The sequence below is a fragment of the Lynx rufus genome, unplaced genomic scaffold (genome assembly GCF_022079265.1).
Source record: "Lynx rufus isolate CCGP_SWC_20201006 ecotype Redwood Valley unplaced genomic scaffold, mLynRuf1.p SCAF_4, whole genome shotgun sequence".
NCBI classification, from domain to species: Eukaryota; Metazoa; Chordata; class Mammalia; order Carnivora; family Felidae; genus Lynx; species Lynx rufus.
The window spans coordinates 61,194,266-61,221,757 of NW_025814856.1; the positions used below are offsets into that span (position 1 = coordinate 61,194,266).

At 46.7% G+C, this 27,492-nt stretch overlaps 2 protein-coding genes across 4 annotated transcripts in view; both read right to left on the bottom strand.

Moving 5' to 3' along the window:
- Nucleotides 1-7,549: 7,549 nt before the first annotated feature.
- On the bottom strand, nucleotides 7,550-16,549 carry MRPS24 (mitochondrial ribosomal protein S24). Its single transcript, XM_047095854.1, has 4 exons — nucleotides 16,315-16,549; nucleotides 16,166-16,234; nucleotides 15,969-16,080; nucleotides 7,550-7,981 (listed from the first exon to the last, which is right to left on the bottom strand). The coding sequence occupies exons 1-4, from the start codon at nucleotides 16,351-16,353 to the stop codon at nucleotides 7,698-7,700; spliced, it is 504 nt and encodes a 167-aa protein (XP_046951810.1). The 5' UTR covers nucleotides 16,354-16,549; the 3' UTR covers nucleotides 7,550-7,697.
- A 7,751-nt stretch (nucleotides 16,550-24,300) lies between these two features.
- Nucleotides 24,301-27,492, bottom strand: part of URGCP (upregulator of cell proliferation) — a 28,306-nt gene continuing 25,114 nt past the window's right edge. For all 3 annotated transcript variants that reach the window (XM_047095852.1, XM_047095853.1, XM_047095851.1), the window contains one exon: nucleotides 24,301-27,459. In XM_047095852.1, coding sequence (XP_046951808.1) covers nucleotides 24,866-27,459 — 2,594 coding nt within the window. In that variant the 3' untranslated portion in view covers nucleotides 24,301-24,865. The remainder of the gene's footprint in view (nucleotides 27,460-27,492) is intronic.

A 27,492-nucleotide genomic window follows, 5' to 3' on the forward strand; every position in this document is an offset into this window, starting at 1 on the left:
AGGAGAGAGAACTAACATTTGTAAAAAGTGCTATGGTGTCTGATAAGAAAAGCAAATATAAGAACAACTGGTGTGCCAGAAGAGAAGAGAGGACAAGGTAGCAGAGAATGTATTTAGAGGATAACGAAGAACTTCCCAAACCTGGAAGGAATTGAACATGTAAGTCCAAGAAACTAATAGAACACCATATTATCTGAATGCAGAAAGATCGTCTCCAGGGAAAGTCATTCATTATATTTGACGTTATAATGAAACTGTCAAAAATCAAACATAAAGAAAGCATCTTAAAAGCAAACAGGAAACAAAAGACAGTAACCTACAAAGGAGTTCCCATTTGGCTATCAGCAGATTTCTCAGAAGAAACTACAGGCCAGGAGAGAGTGGAATGACCTATTGAGTATTAAATGATAAAAAATGCTAGCCAAGAATACTTTATTAACCCATTTACCCTTCAGATATAAAGGAGAAATAGAGGCCTTGCTAGACACACAAAAGCTGAGAAAGCTCACCACCACGAGACTAGCCTTGAAGGAAATGCTGAACGGGGTTCTTCAGATGAAATGAAAAGACATTGATGAGTGACATAAATCCAAATGAAAGTACATAATATACTAGTAAAGGCAAAAAATTAACACAATTAGAAAGTGGGAACTCTTATATTAGAATGATGTGTTAACAACTTAATTATAGTTTGGAGGCTAATGGAAAAGAGCATTAAAAATAACTGAAGCCACTATAACTCCTCAGGGAATTCACAGCGTAAAAAGAAGCACATTTTGGGGCACCTGGGTGATTCAGTCGGTTAAGCGGCCAACTCTTGATTTTGGCTCATGTCATGATCTCACAGTTTTGACTCGTGTTGTGAGTTCAAGCCCCACACCAGGCTCTGTGTTCACAGCGTGGAACCAGCTTGGGATTCTCTCTCCTCCCTCTCTGCCCTTCCCACTCACGTGCTCACCCTCTCTCTCTCAAAGCAAATAAATAAACAATATTAAAAAAAAGAGGTACATTGTAACATCAAAAATAAAGGAGGAAGAGTGAAAGGGTGGAAACTTCATAGGGAATGGAAATAAGGTGCTATCAGTGTAAAAAGGATTATTTTATCTAACAGATGTTTTTCGTAATCCACATGGTAACAACAAAACAAAACTCTAGAGTGAGTCACAAAACAAGAAAAGGGGAGACCAAAGTACATACTGTGGAAAACCAGCCCTTCACAGAGGTAGACAGAAACAAAGGTGGGGGGGGGGAATAACAAAGGAAATACAAGACAAGCAGAAGACAAAATGTGAGGTAGCAGTATTGAGTTCTTACATATAAATAATCACTCTAAATATAAATGAACTGAAGCCACCAATCAATGGGCAGAATGGCTGCATGGATTAAAACATGAGAACCAGGGATGCCTGGGTGGCTCAGTAAGTTAAGTGTCTGACTTTGGCACAGGTTATGATCTCACAATTTGTGGGTTCAAGCCCCTCATCAGGCTCTGTGCTGACAGCTCAGAGCCTGGAACCTGGTTCGGATTCTGTCTCCCTCTCTCTCTGCCCCTCCCTTGCTCGCACTCTGTCTCTAGCTCTCTCAAAAATGAATAAACATTAAATTTTTTTTTTTAAATGAGACTCAACAGCAGCAGAATGCACACTATCCTCAAGTGCCCACGGAACATTCTCCAGAATGGACCACATGACAGGACACACAACAAATCTTAGCTACTTTGACAAGACTGAAATCGTACCAACTATCTTTTCTTACCACAATGGTGTGAAACTAGGAATCAACAAGAGACAAGCTGGGAAATCCACAAATATGTGGCAGCTAACAGCACGCCCTGAACAATCAATGGGTCAAAGGAGAAATCAGAAGGAAAACAAAAAAGTATCTCAAAAGAAATAAAAAAGGAAACACACCATATCAGAAGGTATGGGATGCAGCAAAAAACAGCATCTCTGAAAATTTAAAGTGACAGGTGCATACATCAGGAAATTGTAAACATCTCAAATAAGCAACATATCTTTACTTCTCAAGGAACTAGAAAAAAAAAATTAAGCCCAAAGTTAGCAGAAGGAAGAAAATAATAACACTCAGAGCAGAAATAAGTAAAATAGGGATGAGGAAGGGTTGATATAAATGAGAACTGTTTCTTCAATAAGATAAATAAAATCAACAAATCTTTAGCTAGACTAAGAAAAAAACAGAAAAGACTCAAAATTAAGAGTGAAAAAGGAGATATTACAACTGAGACTGCAGAAAAACAGGATTGTGAGACTATTCTGAACAATTATAAGCCAAAAAAGTTAGATAACTTAGAAGAAATGGATACATTCCTAGAAACAACGTTTCAAAACTGAATCAGGAAGAAATAAAAAATCTGAACAGACCTGTAACAAATAAAGAGATTGAATCAGTGATCAAAAACCTCCCAACACAGAAACCTCCCCCAGGATGAGACGGCTTCACTGGTGATTCTAACACATTCAAAGAAGAATTAATGCCAATTCTTCTCAAACTCTTCCAAAAAATTGGGAAGAAGCACTTCCAAATTCATCCTGCAAAGCCAGCACTGCCCTGATACCAAAGCCAGAGAAAAGAAAACTATATAGATCATCATCTCTGATGAATATAGATGCAAAAACTCAACAACATATTAGCAAACTGAATTCAAGAACACCTATAAAGGGGGCACCTGGGTGACTCAGTCGGTTAAGCATCTGACTCTTGATCTCAGCTCAGGTCATGATCTCAGAGTTCCTGAGTTTGAGCCCTTCATCAGGCTCTGCACTGACAGTGCAGAGCCTTCTTGGGATTCTCTTTCTCTCTCTCTCATATATATATAATAGCATTTATATATATAAATTATTATATATATAAATGGCATTATATATATATATTGAATATATATATAGAATGAATGAATTAATAAATGAATGAATGAATACATACATACATACATGCATGCATACATACATAAATAAATAAATGAATGAATGAATAAATAAATAAATGTTAAAAAAAAATAAGAACACATGAAAATAATTATACACCATGAGTAGGATTTATCCCTGGAATGCAAGGATCATTCAACATACACACATCAATAAATATGATACATCTAATTAATAAAATAAAAGAGGGGCACCTGGGTGGCTCAGTCAGTTGAGCATCTAACTCTTGATTTTATCTCAGGTCACAATCCCACATTTTCATGGGTTTGAGCCCCACATCAGGCTCTGTGCTGACCCTACAGAGCTTGCTTGGGATTCTCTCTCTATCTACCCCTCCCCAACTTGCACTCTGTCTCAGAATAAGTAAACTTTAAAAAATTATAAAAGAAGAAAAGAAAAAATCATATGATCATCTTAATAGATGCAGAAAAAACATGTGACAAAATACATAATTTCATAAAAACCCTCAGCAGATTGAATATAGAAGGAACACACCTCAATATATTAAAGGCCATATGTTATGAGCTCACAGCTAACAGTATACTCAGTGGTGAAAATTGAAAGTTTTTCCTCAAGGATCAGGCACAAGACAAGGATGTTTACACACACACCACTCTTATTCAATATAGTATAAGAAGTCCTAATATAGTATCATAGTATTCAATACGGTATTAGAAGTCCGAGCCAAAGCAAATAGGCAAGACAAAGAAATAACAGGCATCCAAATCTTGAAGGAAAAAGTGAACCTGTCACTATCTGCTGATAATATGAGTCTGTATTTAGAACATCTGAAAGGCTCAACCCAAAAACTGTTAGAACTAATCAATGATTTCAGTCAGGTTGTGGGACACAAAATCAACTTACAGAAATCAGTTGCATTCCTATACACTAACAATGAAACATCTGAAAAAGAAATAAAGATAACTATCCCATTCAGAATAGCATATAAAACAATAACATACTTAGGAATAAATTTAACCTAGGATGTGGAAGTCCTATACAATGAAAACTACAAGACTTTGCTGAAAGAAATCAAAGAAATGGAAAGACAAACAAATGGAAAGACATCCTGTGTTCATGGATCAGAAGAACTTGTATTGTTAAAATGTCCATTCTACCCAAAGCCATCTACAGATTCAATGCAATCCCCATCAAAACACCAAAGGCATTTTTCACAGAAATAGAAAAAACAGTCCTAAAATCTTTTTGAAATCAAAAAGACCCAGAATAACCAAAGCAATCTTGAGCAAAAAAGAACAGAGCCAGAGATACCACAGTTCCTGGCTTCAAACTATACTACAAATCTTTGCTAATAAAAACAGTATGTTACTGCATATACAGACAAAAATAGACACATAGACCAATGGAATGGAATAGAAGGCAAAGAACTGAACCCCTGCTTATACAACAAGAAAGCCAAGAACACACAATGGGTAAAGAACAGTTTTGTCAACAAATAAGGTGGGGTGGGGTGCCTGGGTGAGCGTCCAACTTCAGCTCAGGTCATGATCTCACAGTCTGTGAGTTCAAGCCCCACATCGGGCTCTGTGCTGACAGCTCAGAGCCTGGAGCCTGCTTCAGATTCTGTGTCTCCCTCTCTCTCTGCCCCTCCCCTGCTCATGCTCTGTCTTTCTCTGTCTCAAAAACATTTTTAAAAAAATTAAAAAACATTTAATTAAATAAAAACATTTTTTAAAAAATTAAAAAAATAATAAGGTAGGGAAAACTGGATGAGCACATTGAGAGCAATGAAATTGGACCCCTGTCTTACAGTTGAGTAGATTAAAGACTTGAACATAAGGACCTGGTACTATAAAGCTCCTAGAAGTAAATGTAGGGAAGAAGCTCCTTAACATTGGTTTTGGCAATGATTTCTTGACCATGACACCAAAAGCACAAAAGACGAAAGTGAAAATGAACAAATAGGGCTCCATGAAACTTAAAACCTTTTGTACAAAGAATCTACTAACAAAATGAAACAAACAATCCAAATTGGAAAATGGGTAGAACCAGACCCTTTTCCAAAGAACACATACAAATAGCCAACAGGTGCATGAAAAGATGCTCCACATCACTCATTATCAGGGAAATGCAAATCAAAACCATAATGAGACATCACCACACACCTGTCAGAACACCTATTATCAAGAAGACAGGAGATAAAAAATTGCTGACAAGGACATGGAGAAAAGGGACCTCTTTCACACTGCTGGTGTGCATGTTTCAACCACAGTGGAAAACAATATGAAGGTATAAAAAAAATTAAAAGTAGACCTACCAATGATCCAGTGATTCCACGTCTGGGTATATACACAAAGGAAATAAAAACAGGATTTTGAAGAGAGATATGCACTCTCATATTTACTGCAGTATTTGTTCACAATAGCCAATATGGAAACAACCACCCTCCCGTCAACAAATCAATGGACAAAGATGTGGTACACATGGAATATTATTCAGCCATGAGAAAAGAGGACATCCTGCCATTTCCAACAGCATGGATAGACCTTGTGGAAATTACGCTAAATGAAATCATTCAGATGGACAAAGACAAATACTGTAGGATATCACTTATATGTGGAATCTAAAAAAGCCAAACTCACAAAACAGAGTGAAATGGTGGTTACCAGGGGCTAGGGAGGGAAGGGGACTGGGCAGTTTTTGTCTAAGTGTACAAATTTACAATGAAGATTAAATGAGCCCTAGAGATACAATGCACAATACAGTGAATATAGACAATGTTGTATTATAATCAACAAACTTACTAGGAACGTAGAACTTCATTATTCCAACAACTAAAAAGACAGAATAATTCTGTAATATGACAGAGCTGCTAATTGTTGCAATCATGATATGTATCAAGATACATATGTACATTTAAGATGTACATGTTAACTTGATACATTTAAGATGTACATGTGAAGTTGATACACCTTAAATTTATACAATATGTCAAATACATTTCAATTAAAAACTGGATCAGGGTCAAGATCTGGGTGAGTAATGGTGATTATCAAAGCAAGGCTGCATATCAGGGTCACAGTCTGGACCTGTGTCAGTTACGGATTTGAATAAGGTTCAGGGTCAAGGTCAGGGTTAGGTGAAGTTTCATGGTCAGTATGTGGGTTGATCAGGGTCATGAGGGTCAGGGACATGATCAAATCCAGCTGAGGTTCAGTTAGATCACTTTTAGGGTAAGGGTCAAAGTGTTATGGTGAGAATCAGGAGGATGGTGAGGGTCAAATTCACATGAAATCCAGGGTCATGGTCAGTGTCAGAGTGGAGGTCAGAAGGGTCAGAATCAGGTCAAGGTTGAGTTTTGTCAGCAGGGTGTGAAGGTATCTCAGGGCCTGAATGACAATCAGTCTTATCAATCGAAGGTTGTTGACTGTTAGAATCAGGGTTACAATCAGGGTTAAGAATAGGGTCAGATCTGTGCAAGGGAGAGTCTGGGTGATGGTTGAGTTTCAAGGTGAAGGTCAGAGTCCACTTTATCACTGAAGGAAGATCAGGGATAGGGTCAAATTTAAATGACTTTCAGTTTTATGGTCAAGGTCATAAGAATCTGGATCAGGATTATGGTCAGAGTCAAAGCAAGCAACTCCTAACTTGGAGTTACGATGAGGTCAGTCAGGGTCATGGTAAGGATCAGATAGCATTAGAATGATGTTTTCAGAAACTCAAACTGAGAGGGTTATATGAGGGACATGATCAAAGTCAGTGTCAGAGTCAGACATGATGCCAGGAGGATCCCACTGAGACCCTCAGGCAAGAGTGAAGTTGAGTGATGGTCAAGTGGTAGGTAGGACTAGAGAGAGCATTTCTGTTGGAGTGAGAGTAGAGCTTTAGGGTAGAATCAGAGGGTAATAAGTCAAGGTCAGAGTTGGGAGTAGGATATGTAAGGTTGAAGTTCAAGGTTAAGTGTATCAAGGTGAGGGTCAAGGTCAGAGTCAGAGTGAAATTGGTCAGCAATTCCTGCCCCACCACCCAGCACCACGTGCAGTTTTTGCAAATGCCACTTTCTGAAATGCTCTCTCCCACTGAGCTATAGGTCTACCTCCCTCACCTGCTTGGAGTCATGCCCACCTCCACAGAGACACAAGTGTCACGGAGGCAGGGATCCTGGAACAGAATGTTTTGTTCCGAGCACTCAGAAGAGTCTGTGGCACAGACTCGCTGCTCTGTTGAAAGCTTGTGTAATAAAACAATGGGTACGCATTAGGGTGTTTCTGGGCGGCGGGGGGGGGGGGGGGGGGGGGGGGGGGAGGGGGGAGGTGCATCTGCAAATAAACTGTACCCAGTCGTTCTCTCTGTGGGAGAATTACAAGAAACTTTCATGGTCGACACATGTATATATTGTTTAAAATTATTTAAACTCAACATTATTTTATAATCACCAAAAACGGATCTTTCCATTTTGAGAGAAAACAAAGAACTTTCAGTAAAGTTCCTGATAAAGTGATTGGCACAAGATAATCATTGCATTGCAGCTGTTACCCAAACCTCGAACAACTGGCGGCCTGGCCTGTCTGGGAGCCTTGGAGCACCCTCAAAAGGACTCTATTCCAGTTCTCTAAAGAGTAAAGACAAACCAAGAGGCAAGACAACATGGAAAGTATTTATTGAACAGCAGCTTTGAAAACGAATCCTCAGTTCACTGAAGGGATACATTTTCCCCATTCCCACTTCACCCCTTTCCCACACATTCCTGTCCTTGGCAGGCTCAAGCCTGATGCAAAAAAAGTGACTGTGCTAGATGTACTTGTACACAACCTTGGAGGGCACAGTTTGGAGGTGCAGACGGACAGGACATTTGTAAAAGTGGGAGAGCAGAGTTTCACTGTAACCCACCAGGAAGTAGAACTTGTATGCGGGCAGTTGCCTCAGAACCAGGGCACAGATCTCCACCTGATTAGCCCGGCGCTTCAGGATAACCTGGTCAGCCAGACACCCTGGAAAAGTGCCCAGCATGAACTTTCGAAGGAAAACATCCTCCACTGTTCGCTCTGCAGCATGGTCCTCCCCATCCAGGTTACCTGAAGAGAGAAGGGCACCGTGAAGAATCAGCAAAAACCTCCGGAGGTAACATCCAAGAGCACTTGGCACTCAATTCCACCCTCCACCCTGGCTTCTTCTCTTTTCTTCCATAAGTGAAATAAAAAGAGTACCACTTTAAAGTCCAAAGTACAGGGGGGCCAACATGGCAGAGAAGTAGGGGGACCCGAAGTTCCCTCGTCTCTCAAACAAAGCAGTGTTGAAGCCAAAGGACTTTGAACTCCAAGAGTCCAGAAGGCAAAGTGACAAAGTAGCTTCCAGGGACCCACTGGGACCTGACAGGCCATAGGTGCATGATTGTGAACTGGGAGAGAGAAAATGAACCGAGTGGAGGGATCCCCTTCTGCAGAGAGACAAAGGGAAGAGAAACAGAGGCTGGGGAAGCATAGGACTGTATTTGGACAAGAGAAAATCATGGACCAGGAGGAAGAGATCCACTCTCTAACTGCGGGGCTTACTCTGGGGGCTGGCTGCCCTGACCGCGCACCTGGGGAGGAGCGGAGCCTGCCCCAGACTGGTGGCTAGGTCAGAGACACAGTCTGCAGTAGGAGAAAGCGATCCCCTCCCTGGAGTGCTGTGGGAAGAAGGCATACATCCGCTCAAAGCACAAAGACTGCCTGCGCCTGCCAGCCAGAGACCATATATCGGGCGGTGCCAAGCGGCACTTCCCCAGTACTGGGGTGCATGGAGCAGGAGTTTGAATCCCAGCCAAGCACCAGGGAGGCACAGGAGTCAGCGGAGCAGGGCAAACCGCCTCTTTTGCACCCGTGGCACAGTAAGGACGGCTCGAACAGAGTGGTTTGGGACACCCAGTCTGTGGAGGAGAGACTGGGGTGTCGCCATTTTTCTCCCCATCACCACCAAGGTGGGTCCTCAGGGATCAGACAGCGGGGCCCCCAGTGGAGGCGGGACCCACCTACACCAAACCATGCCCCTCTGTGCCGGGTAACTACGAATCTCCTGGATACTCGAGCAGGCTTGATGCTGAAGACCAGACAGATAGATGCTCCTCCAGACCTGTGCTGCTGCACTGCCTGGATTAATTCTCAGACAATTCTTATTATATAGATATGTTCTTCCTTTTTTCCTTCTCATATCTTCCCTCCTCCAATCGGGTTATTCTGGTTGTTGGTTTGTTTAAGCAGACACATTTAATCTATTCTTTTGATACATGTTCTACACCTCCTTTTTTTATTTTCCTTTCTCTCTCTCTGGATTAAGCCGTATAGTTTCTCTGTCTGGTCAATTTTTATTTTTTCTTTTTCCCTGTCCCTGTCATTTCTTTGTATGGGATAAGGCCTCTTCAATCAGCACCACCTCCACCCTGCTGTTTACTTGTAGCTGGTGTTTCTGGTTTTTTGTTTTTGGGGTTTTTTTTGTTTGTGTGTTTGTTTTTGTTTTCTGTTTTTTTGTTTGTTTTCCTATTAAGGGCTACTTCAGCAAACAAATCAAAGCACAACTGATGGAGGGTTCAAAACATCACTATGAGTAGGGAGATAAGGTAACCAAAGTCACAACAACAGAGAGCAAGTAACACACTCCAAAAAACACCTCCTGAAGGGCCAGGCCCTGGACAGTGTATCACTCCTCTTTAATATAGTAGTGCTCGCAGGTGCAGGACACATAACAACGTTTTAAAACACATAAGGGACAGGAAACTAGCCAAAATGATGAAATGGAAGAATTCTCCTCAAAAGAAATTCCAGGAAGAAATGATAGCTAAAGAATTGATCAAAACAGATATAAACAACATAACTGAACAAGATAAAATAATAGTCATAAAATCAATCGCTGGGCTTGAAAAAAGCATACAAGACAGCAGAGAATCTATTGCTGCCAAGATCAAGGAACTAAAAAATAGTTATGATGAATTTAAAAAAATGCAATAAATGAGGTGCAAAATAAACTAGAGGCAGTGACAGCAAGGACTGAAGAGGCATAGGGGAGATTAAGTGAAACAGAATATAAAATTATGGAAAAGGATGAAACTGAGAAAAAGAAAGATAAAAAAATTCTGGATCACAAGGGGAGAATTACAGTACTAAGTGATTCAGTGAAACGGAACAATATCTGTATCATAGGAGGTCCAGAAGAAGAAGAGAGAGAGAAAGGGGCAGAAGCTGTACTTGAAGAAATCATAGCTGAGAACTTCTCCCATCTGGGGAAGGAAACAGAATTGAAATCCAGGAGGCATCCGAATCACCTTTCGAACGTAACTTGAATACATCTTCTGCATGACATATCATAGTGAAACTGGCAAAATACAAAGTTAAAGAGAGAATTCTGAAAGCAGTCAGGGATAAACAGGCCTTAACCTACAAGGGTAGACACATAAGGGTAGTAGCAGACCTATCTACTGAAACTTGGCAGGCCAGAATGGAGTATAGGAAATATTCAATGTGATGAACAGGAAAAATATGCAGCCAAGAATCCTTTATCCAGCAAGCCTGTCATTCAGAATAGGAGAGATAAATGTCTTCCCAAATGAACAAAAACTGAAGGAATTCATCACCGCTAAACCAGCCGTACAAGAGATCCTAAGGGGGACACTGTGCGTGAAATGCTGCAAAGACCACAAAGGACCACAGACATCACTACAAGCATGAAATCTACGGATAATACAAAAACTCTAAACCCATATCTTTCAATAATAACACTGAATGTAAATGGACTAAGTGCTCCAACCAAACGACATAGGGTATCAGAGTGGATAAAAAAAACAAGACCCATCTATTTGCTGTCTACAAGAGACCCATTTTAGACCTGAGGACACCTTCAGATTGAAACTGAGGGGATGGAGAACTATCTATCATGCTACTGGAAGTCAAAAGAAAGCTGGAGTACCCACACTTCTATCAGATGAACTAGATTTTAAACTGAAGGCTGTAACAAGAGAGGAAAAAGGGAAGTATATAATAATTACAGGGTCTATCCATAAGGAAGAACTAACAATTATAAATGTCTATGCACTGAATTCGGCAGCACCCAAATAGATAAAACAACTAATCACAAACATAAACAACCTTATTGATAAGAATGTGGTAACTGCAGAGGCAGTTTAACACTCCACTTACAACAATGGACAGGTCATCCTCTAGACAGAAAATCAATAAAGAAACAATGGCCCTGAATGATACACTGGACCAGATGGACTTAACAGATACATTTAGAACTTTTCATCCTGCAGCAACAGAATATACATTCTTCTCGAGTGCACAGGGAACATTCTCCAAGATAGATCACATACTGGGTCACAAAACAGCCCTCAATAAATATGAAAGAATTGAGATCATACCATGCACACTTTCAGATCACAATGCCATGAAACTTGAAATTAATCACAGGACAAAGTTTGAGAAACCTCCAAATGCATGGAGGTTAAAGAACATCCTACTAAAGAACGAATGGGTCAACCAGGCAATTAAAGAAGAAATTTAAAAATACATGGAAACCAATGAAAATGAAAACACAACAATCCAAACCCTTTGGGATGCATCAAAGGCAGTCCTAAGAGGAAAATACATTGCAATCCAGGCCTATCTCAAGAAACAAGAAAGATCCCAAACACAAAAATCTAACAGCACACCTAAAAGAACTAGAAGCAGAACAACAGAGAAACCGAAACCCAGCAGGGGAAGAGAAATAATAAAGATCAGAGCACAAATAAACAATATAGAATCCAAAAAAAAACAGAGCAATAGATCAATAGAACCAAGAGTTGGTTTTTTGAAAAAATAAACAAAATTGATAAACCCCTAGCCAGACTTCTCAAAAAGAGAGAGGATCCAAAGAGATAAAATCATGAATGAAAATGGATTTATCACAACCAATCACTCAGAAATAGAAGCAATTATCAGAGAACACTATGAAAAATTATATGCCAACAAACTGCACAACCTGGAAGAAATGGACAAATTCCTGGATACCCACAACTATCAAAACTCAAACAGAAAGAAACAGAAAATTTGAACAGACCCATAACTAGTGAAGAAATTCAATCAATTATCAAAAATCTGCCAACAAATAAGAGTCCTAGACCACATGGCTTCCAAGAGAATTCTACCAGACATTTAAAGCACAGTTAATACCTATCCTTCTCAAGATGTTCCAAAAAACAGAAACGGAAGGAAAACTTCCAGACTCATTCTATGAAGCCAGCATTACCTTGATTCCCAAACCAAAGACCCCACAAAAAAGGAGAATTACAGGCCAATATCCCTGATGAACATGGATGCAAAAATTCTCAATGAAATACTAAGAAATCACATTCAACAGCACATAAAACGAATTATTCACCATGCAAATGGGATTCATTCCTGGGCTGCAGAGCTGGTTCAACATTCGCAAATCAATGTGATACATCACATTAATAAAACAAAGGAGGGGGCGCCTGGGTGGCGCAGTCGGTTAAGCGTCCGACTTCAGCCAGGTCACGATCTCACGGTCCGTGAGTTCGAGCCCCGCGTCAGGCTCTGGGCTGATGGCTCGGAGCCTGGAGCCTGTTTCCGATTCTGTGTCTCCCTCTCTCTCTGCCCCTCCCCCATTCATGCTCTGTCTCTCTCTGTCCCAAAAATAAATAAACGTTGAAAAAAAAAAAATTTAAAACAAAGGAGGAGAACCATATGATCCTGTCAATCGATGCAGAAAAAGCATTTGACAAAATACAACATCCTTTCTAAATAAAAACCTGCAAGAAAGTTGGGATGGAAGGAACATACTTAAAGATCATAAGAGCCATAGATGAAAAGCCCACAGCTAACATCATCCTCAATGGGGAAAAACTGAGAGCTTTCCCCCTGAGGTCAGGAACACGACAGGGATGTCCACTCTCACTGCTGTTAACATAGTGTTGGAAGTGCTAGCATTAGCAATCAGACAACAAAATGAAACAAAAGGCATCAAAACTGGCAAAGAAGAAGTCAAACTTTCACTTTTCGCAGATGACACGATTCCCTATACAGAAAACCCGAAAGACTCCACCAAAAGACTGCTAGAACTGATACATGAATTCAGCAAAGTCGGAAGGTACAAAATCAATGTACAGAAATCGGCTGCATTTTTATACACCAATAATGAAACAACAGAAAGAGAAAAAAACTGATCCCACTTACAACTGCACCAAGAACCATAAAATACCTAGGAATAAACCTAACCAAATATGTAAAAGCTCTATATGCTGAAAACTACAGAAAGCTTATGAAAAAAATTGAAGAAGACACAAAGAAATGGAAAAACATCCCATGCTCATGGATTGGAAGAATAAATATTGTTAAAAGGTCAATACTACCCAAAGCAATCTACACATTCAATGCAATCCCAAAACTGCACCAGCATTCTTCTCAAAGCTAAAACAAACAATCCTAAAATTTGTATGGAACCACAAAAGACCCTAAATAGCCAAAGTATATTAAAGAAGAAAACCAAAGCAGGAGGCATCACAATCCCAGACTTTAGCCTCTACTACAAAGTTGTAATCATGGTATTGGCACAAAAACAGACACATAGACCAATGGAATAGAATAGAGAACCCAGAATTGGACCCACAAAGTATGGTCAACTAATCTTTGACAAAGCAGGAAAGAGCATCCAATGGAAAGAAGACAGTCTCTTCAGCAAATGGTGCTGGGAGAACTGGACAGCAACATGCAGAAGAATGAAACTAGACCACTTTCTTACACCATTCACAAAAATAAACTCAAAATGGATGAAAGACCTAAATGTGAGACAGGAAACCATCAAAATCCTAGAGCAGAAAGTAGGCAACAACCTCCTCAGCCACAGCAATTTCTTGCTCAACACATCTCAAAAGGTAAGGGAATTAAAAGCAAAAATGAACTATTGGGACCTCATCAAGATAAAAAGCTTCCGCACTGCAAACAATCAACAAAACTCAAAGGCAACCGATGGAATGGGAAAAGATATTTGCAAATGACATATCGGATAAAGAGTTAGTATCCAAAATCTATAAAGAACTTACCAAACTCAGCACCCAAAAAAAACAAATAACCCCGTGAAGAAATGGGCAGAAGACATGAACATTTCTCCAAAGAAGACATCCAGATGGCCAACAGACACATGAAAAGATGCTCAACGTCACTCATCATCAGGGAAATACAAATCAAAGCCACACTGAGATACCACCTCACGCCAGAGTGGCTAAAATGAACAAATCAGGAGACTATAGATGCTGGAGAGGATGTGGAGAAACGGGAACCCTCTTGCACTGTTGGTGGGAATGCAAACTGGTGCAGCCACTCTGGAAAACAGTGTGGAGGTTCCTCAAAAAATTAAAAATAGACCTACCCTACAACCCAGCAATAGCACTGCTAGGAATTTACCCAAGGGATACGGGAGTGCTGATGCATAGGGGCACATGTACCCCAGTGTTTATAGCAGCACTTTCAACAATAGCCAAATTATGGAAAGAGCCTAAATGTCCATCAACTGACGAATGGATAAAGAAGATGTGGTTTATATATACAATGGAATACTACTTGGCAATGAGAAAGAATGAAATCATGCCATTTGCAGCAAAGTGGATGGAACTGGAGGGTATTATGCTGAGTGAAGTAAGTCAGTGAAAGAAGGACAGATATCACATGTTTTCACTGATATGTGGAACTTGAGAAACTTAACAGAAGACCAGAGGAGATGGGAAGGGGGAAAAAAGTTACAGAGAGGGAGGGAGGCAAACCACAAGAGACTCTTAAATACAGAGAACAAACAGGGTGGATTGGGGGGGGGAATGGGTGATGGGCATTGAGGAGGGCACTTGTTGGGATGAGCACTGGGTGTTGTATGTAAGCCAATTTGACAGTAAATTATATTTAAAAAAATTTTTTTTGGTTCAAAGTACATTATTTCATTAAATTCCCAAACAAATCCTGTGAAGTAGATATTATTGGTTATCCTTGTTTTACAAAATAGAAGAGCAAGGCCTTAACAGGGCACAAAAGCCAGATGATCCTTTTTGTCTAGCCCTTTCACACTCTTTCTGGGCTCCTTATAGAAGCACTGGCCACCCTTTGGTCCCGAGAGATGAGGCCACCAGCTTCAGAGATAGGGGCCATGAACTCACCAGCCAGGTACGCAGTCTCAACCAGTGAATTCTCAGTATAGCTCCTGCAACTCCTGCACATCTTAGAGCATCCACACCCATCCCCAGACCTTAGGACCAGAACCTGAACAGGGTGGAGGGCAGTCATGTGTATTTTAAGTAAGTTTTCTGGACAGATGGGTCTCAACACATCCAAAAGCTGAGAACACTCATAATGAAGAAAATACAGCTGATCCTAATCAGCTAATGGTTATATTCTATAAAATCACCATGAACAACGAAGTAGGCAACACTGAACCATCGCTCCTGGGGGAAATACAGGGTTACGTTTCTGTATGCCCTTGATTAAGATATTTTGGTCAACACATCAATATGTAACTTCGTTTCACATGTTTCTGTTTAAAGACACCTTGTTTAATACAAACGGCGATTAACACTGAACTCTCTGCCAGCAGCATTGTAACTCATGCCTGAAAGAAAGCCCACCCGACGTGCAGATTTTCTCTGCAATGTGCGTCACACCCTTCTTGTGCTTCACGGTTCAGCATCTGGGCTATTTTAAGGCGGTGGAATCACCGACGAAAAGCACAAAATCGTAAAAACGGAGCACTAGCAGATCTCAAAAAGAACACTTGCTTACAGCACGGACGCTGAAACAAGAAGGCAAAGCCTCGCTCAACCTCAGCGGAGAAGGAGTACGCGAGGTCGCTGCTCTGCCCCGTCTAAGAATGAGGGTGACAGCACACGCCGCACACAACTCACGAATATGAAATCTGGAAATAAAACCTGTGAAAAAGTAGGAGCTGAAAGAAGCCTCTTGCACGTGTTTATCTCACGCTGTGTCACAGGCCGCAGCCAAGAACTTCTCCTTCCCACAGCCCCCAGCACAGCGGCCCCCGCTGCCCCCTCACCTGTATGCAGCGACAGCCAGCCCTTGCGGTGAGCGATGTAGTGCGGAGCATGCGCCTCCTCGTAAGTCACCGGCTTGTCCCCCTTGCCCACTCTGACTCGGGCCGCCCGGTTCTAGAAGCAGGGAGGGGCCGTGACACTGAGATCACCCACCGACCCAAGCCGCGGCCACACCGCCCACGCGCCCGGCCGTGCTCACCTTAGTGCAGACCGCGGACGTGTGCAGGGCGCACCAGGAGCACGGCAGCTCTCGGCTCCAAGACAGCGCCTGTGAGATAAGGAGCACGTGACACGGAGACTAAGGCCCCGACTACGAACCGCAGGACCCCGCCAGCGTCGCTCACTCACCCGCAGCCTGAGCCCGCGGAAGCACACGGGCGCCGCCATCTTGGGCCAAGCGCAACGCGCCGGATGTACCACGGCGCCGGGAGGGGCGACGGGGCGGGGTGAGCTCAGGGCAAAGGTCAACCCTCGGGAGGCTACGATGGCAGACGAGACCAAATCGGATCCCGCGCTTGGCCGGGTTCGACCCCGCGGAATTGGCGGGGTCTCCCGATCCGGGCAGGAACCTGTCTGCGGGGGTGGGGCCTTGCCTCCCGGCTGGGGCGGGGCTTGTCTTCGTGGGCAGGCCCGCTAGTGGGCGGGGTCTCTATGTCGGGGCGGGACCTCCCGGGCGCTGAGGGGCCGCCGAGCAGCAGCAAGACGGGTGGGGCTTCTCAGTCGGAGCGGGTCTGCTCGCGTGCTTGCTGCTTGGCCCGGGCGAGGCTGCTGAAGGTCTGGGTCTCAGCCAGGGCGGCCCCGCAGGCAGGTAGGCGGGGTCTCTCCGGCCCGGGCGCAGCCTGACTTCGGTGGCAGGTCGGCGGGCTCCTCCTCTGGGAGCAATGCTGAGAGCTGGACTTCCCCGCAACAAGCAGCCCGGGAACGCCAGCCATGCACCTCTCCTCGGCCTGCCACGGTCGGCGTGTGCGCGGTGGTTCAGGTTCGGAACGTGGGTGGTGCGGAGGTGAAGTCTCGCCCTCCTGTAGCTCGCACCGGCAGGGAAAGGGCCTCCGGGACAGCTTGGCGTTCGCCGGACTTGGACGTACCGCTCTCTCACCGGAACCCTTCCTTGGGACTCGGATGTGAGCGGAGCTCGTCCCCAGATTCTAGAAATCAGGCTGCTGAGTTCTGCCTCCAAACAATATTATTTCAAAAGAAAAGGAAAGGGGCGCCTGGGTGGCTCAGTCAGTTAAGCGTCTGACTTGAGCTCGTGTTTCGTGGGTTCGAGCCCTGGGATCTGACAGCTCAGAGCCTGGAGCAGCTTCGGATTCTGTGTCTCCCTCTCTCTCTCTGCCCCTCCCCCGCTCACACTCGGTCTCTCAAAAACAAACAAACATTTTTAAGTTTCTTAATAAAAATAAATTAAAAAAAATAAAAACCCCTTCTGGCTTGTATCCACAAAAAGAAGAAATACGTTTTGGTTAAAACTTAACCCAGTTCTTTGGGGGAATAGGTAGGGTTTCACATGGGCCCAAACCCTAGTGTCTGGTTCTTGGGGAAGGAAATGTGTAAGAAAAGGCTGGATAGTAAGGAAATTCATACTCAAACCAGAACATTGTGGCTGTAATCGGGTATCCAGTAATTGTTATCAGAGGGGAAAAATAGCAACACTGGGTATCTTATTTCAGAACTCCTCACAGAAATGGAAAAGCCTGGACTCGAGTCCGGCCCAGGTGTGGCAGTCTTTGTGGAACTGAGTCTCAGCTCCACAATCTAGAAGATGTGTTTTATTAGCACAACTACCTCATAGAGCTGTTACGATAAATGATTGTTATTGATAGGCTGAATGATATGGAATTCCAGCATTTGGCCATTTTTGACCTACATCATTGACCCTAATGCTGCTTGTATACTCCTGTCGTTTCTCATGGTAGGGAGGACTGGATTGTCATCTACGTGGAGGGGAAATAGAGGCAAAAGTGGATGGTGAGTTACCCAAGATGACACAGGGGAGGGGCAGAGGGACCAAGATATGTCTCTTGCCTTGCAGCCACTGTATTTTCCATAATAAAGATTTCTGTGACAACTAGAAGCTCAAAAACAATCTTCATCAAGGGACAGCATCTCTCATGTCCAACTCACTAGAAATGTTTTATTTCTAAATTTTTAAACTGTGGCCTCCAACTGCTCTGCATACTGGATAAGGAGATAGAAGAAGAATGATCTGTTCTCCAATCACAATACTTTCCAGATAAGAGAACTTTCAACTTTTCCCAAAGGACCTTTTTTTTTTCTTTAAGTGGGCTCCACGCCCAGCATTGGGCCCAATGTGGGGCCTGAACTCACACCCCTGAGATCAAGACCTGAGCTGAGATCAAGAGTTGGATGCTTAGGGGCACCTGGGTGGCATAGTTGGGCGTCTGACTTCAGCTTACGTCAAGATCTCTCAGTTCAAGGGTTTGAGCCCCACATCATGCTCTGTGCTGACAGCTCAGATCCTGGGGCCTGCTTCAGATTCTGTGTCTCCCTCTCTCTCTGCCCCTCCCCTGCTCATGCTCTATCTCTCAAAAATAAATAAACATTTTTAAAAAAAATTTTTAAGAGTCAGATGCTTAATGGACTGAGCCATCCAGGCGCCCCCTCAAAGGACCCTTTTAAACTGACATTTTTTTTTCTTTTAAAGTTTCCATAAAGTTTGGTAATTTCATAATTTGAAAAGTTTTAAATCTGCCCAACATGCTGAGGAATATGGGATCTGGTATGTGAATTATAGGCTCCTGGCTGTGCAACTTAGGCAAGTGACTTGACCTTTCCGGAGCTTCAGTTTCTCTCATCTGTAAAATGGGAACAATGACATTGTGAAAATTACATTGTAAAATGCAACTAATAAATGTTTTTTAAAAAACAGAATAAAGCCAGGGTGCCTGGCTGGCTCAGCCTGTGGAGCATGCCACTCTTGATCTTGGGGTTGTGAGTTTGAGCCCATGTTGCGGGTAGAGTCCCTGACGTGTACATCTGCTTAGGGAGATAACTTAATATGAAGGATTCATGAGGGCTCACAGGAACACCACGCTCCCCAGAGAAAGGAAGGCTGGTGTTCCAGCGAAGGTGATTTCTGAATTCTACTGGAGCAGCAGGCGGCAGTGCAGGGCTGCTGGGCAGAGGCGGCTCTGGTTCATTTCATCCTCAAGGCGTCAGGCAGTCACACCCTCAAATTTATGTTTGTCTTCATGCCACTGTCCCTTAGGCCTTGTTTGAGGGTGGGTCTTGTGTGTTTGCATGATTAAAATAACTGAAAAAATTTGCTTAAGCATCAGTATGAATTTTCACATTGTTTTAAATCACCAGTGGAAAAAGCTTAATGGGTGTTTTATTTTTCCGTAATTGCCATTGGTTAGTGTTTTCATGTACTTTGCTTCTCCCATAAACCCTGTAAAGGAGGCAATATTGTCCAGGTTTTGCAGAAAAGAAGATAGAGGTCAGAGAGTCACCTGAGGTCACAGAACCAGCCAATAGTAGCAAGCCTTCTTGTTCCAAAGTGTGTGATTATTCCTTATTTGGGGTTCTCCCCTCCCTGGGTGGGCATGAACATTCAGAACCATGTAGGATGGGGGAATGGCCTGGATTTCTGGAGGTGGGTGCAGAAGGCTCAGTGCTGGCCCTGGGGGACCTCCTGGAAATGGAGTAGCCACCTTTAGGAAGAAGGGACCCACACAAAGGGCCCTCCTGGGTCCCCAGACCAGAATCCTGAGAAGATGAGGGTGTACACCTGTTTTTTCTCAGATGTGAGCCTCTTTGCTCTCCTCATGATAGTACCAGGAAGAGCTAGGGTCACCTGTATGCTTTCAAAGTGGTAGTGTCTGCTCGTTTGAGTCTACTGGGCCCCACAGCACAGGTACAGAACTGGGGTGGAGGGGGCCATCCCCAAGCTTTCCCGGTGCTGCTTAGATGATTCTGATGTGCAGCCAGGATTAAGTCCTAAACTCCAAGTTTATGTGGGAGTCTTCCAGAACCTGATTTGTAGAGATCCTTCTCGAGGACAGGCCTGTTTGGTGCTTCTCACAGCCCTTTTCTACCACTGGATACAAGACCATGGCAGCGCTCACTCTGAGGGGCCTGGCCTTAGCCCAGTCCTACCACTCTTAGGCCACAAGGCAGAGGAGGGGGGTGCTGCAAGTCTCTGAGACGGCCCGGTGGGCTCCAGCACAGCTCACAGGTGCACCTGTATTCGAGGATAGAGTGCCGGCCAGGCTGCGGGACAACATTGGGTGAGACAGAGACTCTGGGCCCAGCTGGACTTGCAGAAGGCAGTCCAGCCTGGAACGTGGTTTCATGTCCTGGAAGTCACCAGAATCTAGCCTCAAGGATGGATGCTTTCCTGTTGGATGCAGGATTAGCCGAGACAACCCCATTCGTTTGGACTTATCCTAACTCAGAACTGCTGACGTTTTTGCATTTTGTAAACCTCTGCTAAATCTGGTTCTTCATACTCCCGGTAATTCATCTCCTAGTGACCAAACATTCACCAGAGGTTCTCAGCTCTATTGTGGAACTAAGCCGAACCACCGCTGACATCCAGTTACAGCAGAGTCTTGAATTGTCCTGTTTCTTGCACAGATAGCCAGAGGGGCTCTGATCTCAGTTCCCCCACCTCCGCTCTCCCTCTGCTGGGACCCAGGATGAAGGGGCAGGTTTGCTGGATTAGTGATGTTCTGCTTTGGGGTGCTGAGGGAGGAGGTGTGGTCTCCTGCTAGCCGGGCCGGGTAGATGGGCCTCCTGTGTGCCAGCAGCTGGAGTTTTGCTCCCTGGTTCTCACACACCAGGCTAGATCTGGACACAAAAATGAGCAAGAGGCTCTGCCTCCCACAGGGACCCCAGACAAGAGGGCAGAAAAGCAGACAAGTAAAAGGAGAAAAGACAAGGATGAGGACAAGGCACCCCTCAGAGGGTGGAATGGAGTGGGAGCTGCCACCTGAGGCCATCCTGAGAGAGGTGACAGCCAGAGTCTGCCAGGAAAGGTACAGGTAGGAGCCCCAGGCAGACAACAGCATGAACAAAGCCATGGGGCACAGAGTGTGGGTTGGCAGGCAGGAGGCCGCCAAAGTCAGGATCAAGGTCACCTGGGTCTCTTCTGTGGTCCTAACTCACCTGGGCCCATAAAGCTGCACTCCGGCGTAATTTGGATGAAGTCTTAGGAACTCAGGACAAGTTTATAGCCAAAATCATTTTTTTTATTGACTGATTTAGAAAAAAAAAATAAAGTTTTGTTTTGTTTTTTTTTTAACTGGGCTAATTACATCTGAGGAGCTGGAGAGAGCTGCCGTATCAGGTTTACATTGGTGCAGATTTCTCAACACCAGCCCTCCTGTGTTTCGAGAAGTCTAAGATAATGTTGATTAGAAGACATTGCTTTAGGTACTATTAAGAAAGAGAAAGGGCTGGGGCACCCAGGTGGCTCAGTTGGTTGAGCATCCAACTTCGGCTCAGGTCATGATCTCACAGTTCATGAGTTCGAGCCCCATGTCAGGCTCTGTGCTGACAGCTTGGAGCCTGGGTCCTGCTTCAGATTCTGTGTCTCCCTCTCTTTCTGCCCCATTCCCCACTCATGCCCTGTCTCTCTGTCTCTGTCTTAAAAATAAATAAAAGAGAAAGGGCTGCAAATTTTAAGATACCACTGATTACAAGATGTCCTCTTATAGGCACTTTCCTCTGCACAAGACTTGTGGGTGTGCAGTGCCGTGAGCACAGACTGGTTCCTCAAACACCAGGCTTGTGCACCCTCCCCAGAGCAGATGCTAGTGGTGGCGGGGTAAGGCCTAGGGAAGTTGAGGTAACTTTGCTCAAGGGCAACATAATTAGCAGGAAGCAATGGCCCAGGTGCCCCACAAGCTGAGAGCTCTTCCCTGGGAGAGGGGTAGGCTCTCTTGTGCCTGGTCGCAGACTCCCAGGCACATTTACTCCATCACTGACTAACAGGGTCCCCTGGGAGCTGCCTGTCCACCTTCTCTGAGTGGCTCTCCACCTCACCAAGCTTGGCTCCAAGGATATCAGTGCCCAGTAGCCCCGTGGCAAATCCCAGGGCCCCTCAGACCCTGATGTCTCCAGGAATGGGCAGGGCAAACTTAGACTTAGCGTTCCGAGCCCCAGGTCACTAGGCAAGGCCTAAGTATTGTAAAAACTAGAATCACAAAAGCAGCTCTGACTTCAGTGTGTGAAGGAGAATCCCTCGTGGAATTGAACATCACCTAAGAAAGGATTAGGGGAGATTTCTGGGAAAATCACTTGGCTCCAGCACAACCTCTCCTGTCCCTGCACCTGAGAGGTGACAGTCTTCTGACATTGCCCAGGCAGCTGTGGTGGGGGTGGGTGCAGTTACTGAGTACACCCACCAGTGGGGTCCTGTCTGAGGCAACCTCGTGCTCAGATTCTGTTACACCCTGTCTTCAGACTGGTCTGTTTGCAAAAGTTTAAACACTTTTAGCAAGGGGGCACCTGGGTGACTCAGTGGACTGAACATCCAACTCTTGATTTCGGCTCAGGTCATGACCTCACAGTTTGTGGGCTCCAGCACCACTCCCACCCCCGCCCCGCATTGGGCTCCGTGCTGACAGGGAGGAGCCTGCTTGGGGTTCTCTCTCTCTCTCCCCTTCTCTCTCTCTCTGCTCCTCTCCTGCTTGTGCTCCCCCCCCTCCTCTAAAATATAGAAAAATGAAAATAAACACTTGTGGCAAATGCTAGTTGCAATTTCACAGCATCTTAGGTCAGGGGGATATAATTTTCCTGATTACTAAGCAGTTATTAATCTATTTTGGATCCTGCATCCTTTTGAAAGTCTGTTGAACTCTTTCCCCAGAAAAAAAAAGCACACACATAATTATCTGGAATTCAGTGATTAAATCTTTGGACAATGGAAAGACCCAACAAGGTCAAGAATCTTTGCTTAGTAGGAGCCACTAGGGATAACTTTCATTTCAGATTTCAGGAAGAGCTTGAATCAATTTTTAAGGGAAATGGTTGATATTCAAAAATTCTAAGCAAGGTTTCCAATGTCTGAACTTTGGACCCACGATGATCCTGGCTGATATTCTTACTGTGCTGGAGAAGCTACTGGGTAGTTCCCCAGCTTTACGGGAAGAAAGTAAGAAGAGGTTTTAATATTTCCAGGTGAACCAACCCCTTACAATTTGTGTTAATGATCCTGAAGAGAGAAGTTTCTAGTGCCTGAAGGTTAGAGGTTCTGAGTTTCAGAAGGGAAAAGGTTTTCCTAAATTTATAATGATATATTTTTTTATGTTTTTATTTATTTTTAAGAGAGAGAGAGCAAGTGGGGGAGGGGCAGAGAAAGAGGGAGACACAGAACTCGAAGCAGGCTCCAGGCTCCAAGCTGTCAGCACAGAGCTCAACGGGGGGGCTTGAACTCATGAACCTTGAGACCATAACCTGAGCTGAAGTGGGATGTTTAACCAACTGAGCCCCCCAAGCGCCCCGGTTTTCCTAAATTAGCAAGAGGTCATGTTTTCAGCTTCCATCTGGTGCATCCAGAGCCAGGCTCCCAGGACCCAGGCACAGCACTGAACATCAGGGGAGCAGCAGCCTGGGCGTCCTGGAAGTACACAAAAGGGCTTTGGGAAAGCGGTCCGGTCCAGAGGGCGCCCCCTTGTGGAGTCTGGCAAAGGATAACAGGGAACACACGGAGGAGCTCCTGGTCACCACTGGGGGCCCAGTTCTTCCCCAAAGTCACAACTTATGGAGGGGAGGAAGCCCCAGAGCCTAAGCAGCAGACCCCCAGAGCTGGTGAGGGAGCGGGGCTGGGTTCCAGGGATCCTGAGGTGCCCCGGCTTCAGGGAGGGCCAACGCTGGCAAGGATCAGGCTGAAGCATCCATGGTGGAGGGGCTCAAGGTGACGTCAGGGAGGGAGCCTGGCCCACAGACAGGAAGCCAGATGAAGGGCAGACGCCAGGGTCTGGCTTGGGTCAGCCTGGCAGCTGCAGGGGTCCAGGGGTGATGACCCTGAGCAGGGTCCCATCAGGTCAGCCCCTCTCCCCACCCAGGTGTGTGGGACGGGGCTTCACTGCTCTAGGCCTCCCTTCGTAGCCTAGAAAGTGGGACCTTGATGGCCACACCCAGCGTGGCTGTGAAGACTTTTATTTCTGTGCTCCTGGTAACAGCCTGAGGGCAGACCTCTGTGTAAAGACAGGGGACAGCAGGGCAGCTGTAGGACACTTCTCTCAGGTGTCCCTTCCCCCCCCCCATTGCAGATGCTCTGTGTGCAACCTCCTTAGACACCGTGATCCTCTTTGAGGAAACAGAGGAACCTGCCTGTCACTATCACATGCACGTTCATTCACTCCACTCTTTTAACAAACATTTATTAAGCGCCTACAGTGCACAGGGCCCTGTGCCAGGCCCTGGGGGTACAGAGTCGGGTCACACACAGCCCCATCCCCAAGGAACTCACAGTCTGGGGCGGGGCAGACATGGCTGCAGGAGGTGGAGGGAGCCAGGGGGGACTCTCCATGGGGGTCAGTCGGGACCAGCGGGTCACGGAGGAAGGGCCTGCCTCCACTTCCTCAGGGCGGCGTCCAGCAACCCCCCCTCCTCACCCCCACCCCGTACCGGCTGGGCTGCAGGGGTACTACCCCCCACCCCAGGGATGAAGGAAAGGGAGCCAGAGCACAGGGCCCTGGAAAGGAGCTGCACACGGAACAAACTCCTGCTGTGTGTGCACGCCCTGCCCCAGGGCCCCTTGGCTCCCGAGAGCATCTCTGAGCAGGTCTGTGCGGTCACCTCCCTCTCAACACTGTTTAGGGAACCCCAGCCCCCTCCCCCAGGCTCTTGCCCTTCTCCCTTCTCACGGGGTCAGGTGCCGGGCACAGCCCCCACAGGCACACCACCTTCAGAACAGGCCCCCTTCTAACACTCAGAGCCGCCTCACCAGCTCAATGAGCTGCTGGATGTTTTTGTTCTGGTTGGACAGGCCGTTCCTGATGTTTTCCAGCAGACACCTCTTTAACTCAAAAATGGCCTCGCTGTACCCCAAGCTCACCGCAGCCATGGGAGGCACCCCATGCCACAGGCCAGGGATGTGCCAAACATGCTGCTTCTCAGGGTCGCAAAAGGCCAGGTCGGCCAGCGTCCGGATGCCATCGCCCTGCTTCTCCATCTGTGCGCCGGCTCTGCTCACGTCTCCAGGGGGATCCAGGAGCGGCCTCCTGTCCCGAGGCCTGGGGCCGGGGGCACACGCATCCTGGAGGTTCTGGTACACAAACTGATAGTTGGGCACGTGCCCCGTTTTCTCCAACCTCAGAAACGCGTGCAGAACAGCTGGTGGTATGTCCCTCGTCTCGGCCAGGCTCACCACAGTGACGTTGCTCAGCCCCATGAGCAGAGTGGCCAGGGAGGCCTCCAGCTCGAACCTCTCCCCGGCTGCGGTCAGGGCCCCGCCTATCAAGCCCCCGGAGTCTATCACCAGGATGTGGTCGCAGCCCAGATCCTGGCTGAAGTTCTCGGCCACGGTGACCAGCTGCATGAAGGCCCCTCGAGGGCCACACCCCCGCCCCGTGGCAAAGCGCAGCCCAAACATGGTGTTGAGAAGCGTGGACTTCCCAGTGCCCGGTGCACCCAGTGCCGACAGGACCACCAGACGCGACCTCCTCTCCAGGCGAACGTGCAGCTCCTTCAGGAGCCCCGTGACCCAGTGCAGGGGGGTACTCAGCGTGCTGCCGTCAATCAGCTCCAAGGGCAGCCCCTTCAGCAGCAGCTCCAGGGCCAGGCCCGGGAAGTGGGCAAACCGCCTCTGGCCGGCCGGCAGCTTCCCTGCCTCCACCAGGCAGCTTTCTGCCTCGTAAAACTGTCCCATCTCCCGCAGGAAGTGCTCTACACCCAGGGGCTCAGGCCAGAGCAGCTCCCCGAAGTCCACCATGCCACAGTGCTTGGGTCTCAGGCTAAGAATGGTCTCAGGAGGCTGCCGCGGCCTTGGCTGGGCCACGCGGGCCAGTCCCCACTCCATCCACCTCAGGAAGTACTGCTTCTCAGCCAGTGAGGCGCTGCTGATGCCTGCGATGAACTCCTGCAGCCCCCAGGCAGGGTCCTGGCGGTTCTGCTGTGCACGAAGTTCTAGCAGCCGGTGCCCCAGCTCCGCCCTGCCCTTGTCAGGAGGGTCCCCTGCCCTCTGGGCCTGGCACAGCTCCTTCTCCACCTGGGCCGCCTTCCGCCAGGGGTCCCCCTGCAGCCACAGCTCGTCCCTGCGGTAGGCGTCACAGTCCTTGATCCTCCTGGTGATGCGCTCCATACGCTGCTTTGCCCGCTGACACTCGTCACAGTCCTCATCCACCCTCAGCCCCAGCTTACGGGCCGCGTGCGCCATCTCCTCCACAGACAACCTCCTGCAGGGGGACCGGGCCACGTGCGCCACGATTGAGCGGACCCTGCGCACGAAGCCTGCGCTGTCGGTGCTGCTGACCTTCACCAGCACGTGTGAGTGGTCCATCTTCAGCACCGGGATGAGCTTGTTCAGGAACCTGAGGTTTGTGTTCCGCTTCCCACGGTAGGGGCTCAGGATGAAATAGTACTTGGTGGCCGAGCCCCTCAGGGAGTAGAGCAGCTTGTAGTCCTTCCTGCTGATGTTGTCGGTCAGGATGAACACGGCGGACGAGATCTCGGTCAAGAGCTTGAACTGCAGCCAGTGAGACCCGATGTCGCCCCGCAGGTTCAGAAAGGCCACAGGCTCCGGGAACACATCCAGGTCCTCCCTGCCGCTGGGGAGGAACCAGGAGACTTCCACCAGCCCATCTGCGATCTCCCGGGGGTTGGTGCCCACACTCAGGTCACGATGCCAGAAGCAGTCCCGTGGCCGGTGGCTGGGGCTGAGCACAGCGTTGAGCAGCTGTGACTTGGAGTTGCTGCTGACCTCCATGCGCACGAAGGCGAAGGTGGGAGCCCGGGACAGCACCGCGCTGTCCTCTCGGAGGCCGCCCACGCCCCGCGGGGGCTGCGCCCACCACGTCCGCACCACGGCCCTCAGGGCCCACAGCAGAAACGTGTGGTAGTGGTTCTCCGAGTCAGGCAAGACGAGAGGGAGTGCAAACTGGCACAGGGACATTTTCAGCACAATTTCCTGCTGCAGGAAACCATCTGAGGAGAGCAGAAGGGCACAGAGAAGGTCCAAGGGGTTCACAGGCGTGTCGGGCGTCGGCAGCTCTGAGAAGGAATAGATGTCCGCGGAGATGTCGTCAGCCGCGTCCCAATAGATGATCTCCTCTTCCATCTGGCTCTCCTTCTCCATGGGCCTGGCGTCCGGGGGCACATCCAGCACCATGGTGGTGTTCCTGGCCTCAGCATTGAGGGCCTGCAGCTTCCTGAGGAAATTCCAGGGCAGGTCTTTGGGGGCCTGAGGGGCCCAGTTTCTCATGCTGTCGCTGCTGATCTGCAGGGCGTCCTGGAGGCTGAGCTTCTGGGCCTGGTAGGTCTCCAGCCCCAGCAGCGACAGCATCTCCTGCAGCCTGCTCCTCTCCGCTGTGGGGGGGGTGGGGGGAGAAGACATCAGTG

Excerpts from the sequence above, each read along its gene's own strand:
- MRPS24 (XM_047095854.1), bottom strand. The coding sequence starts at position 16,353 with ATGGCGGCGCCCGTGTGCTTCCGCGGGCTCAGGCTGCGG. Across the intron at positions 16,235-16,314 it reads TCCGCGGGCTCAGGCTGCGG|GCGCTGTCTTGGAGCCGAGA; the intron begins GTGAGTGAGCGA and ends CTTATCTCACAG. Across the intron at positions 16,081-16,165 it reads CGTCCGCGGTCTGCACTAAG|AACCGGGCGGCCCGAGTCAG; the intron begins GTGAGCACGGCC and ends CCCTGCTTCTAG.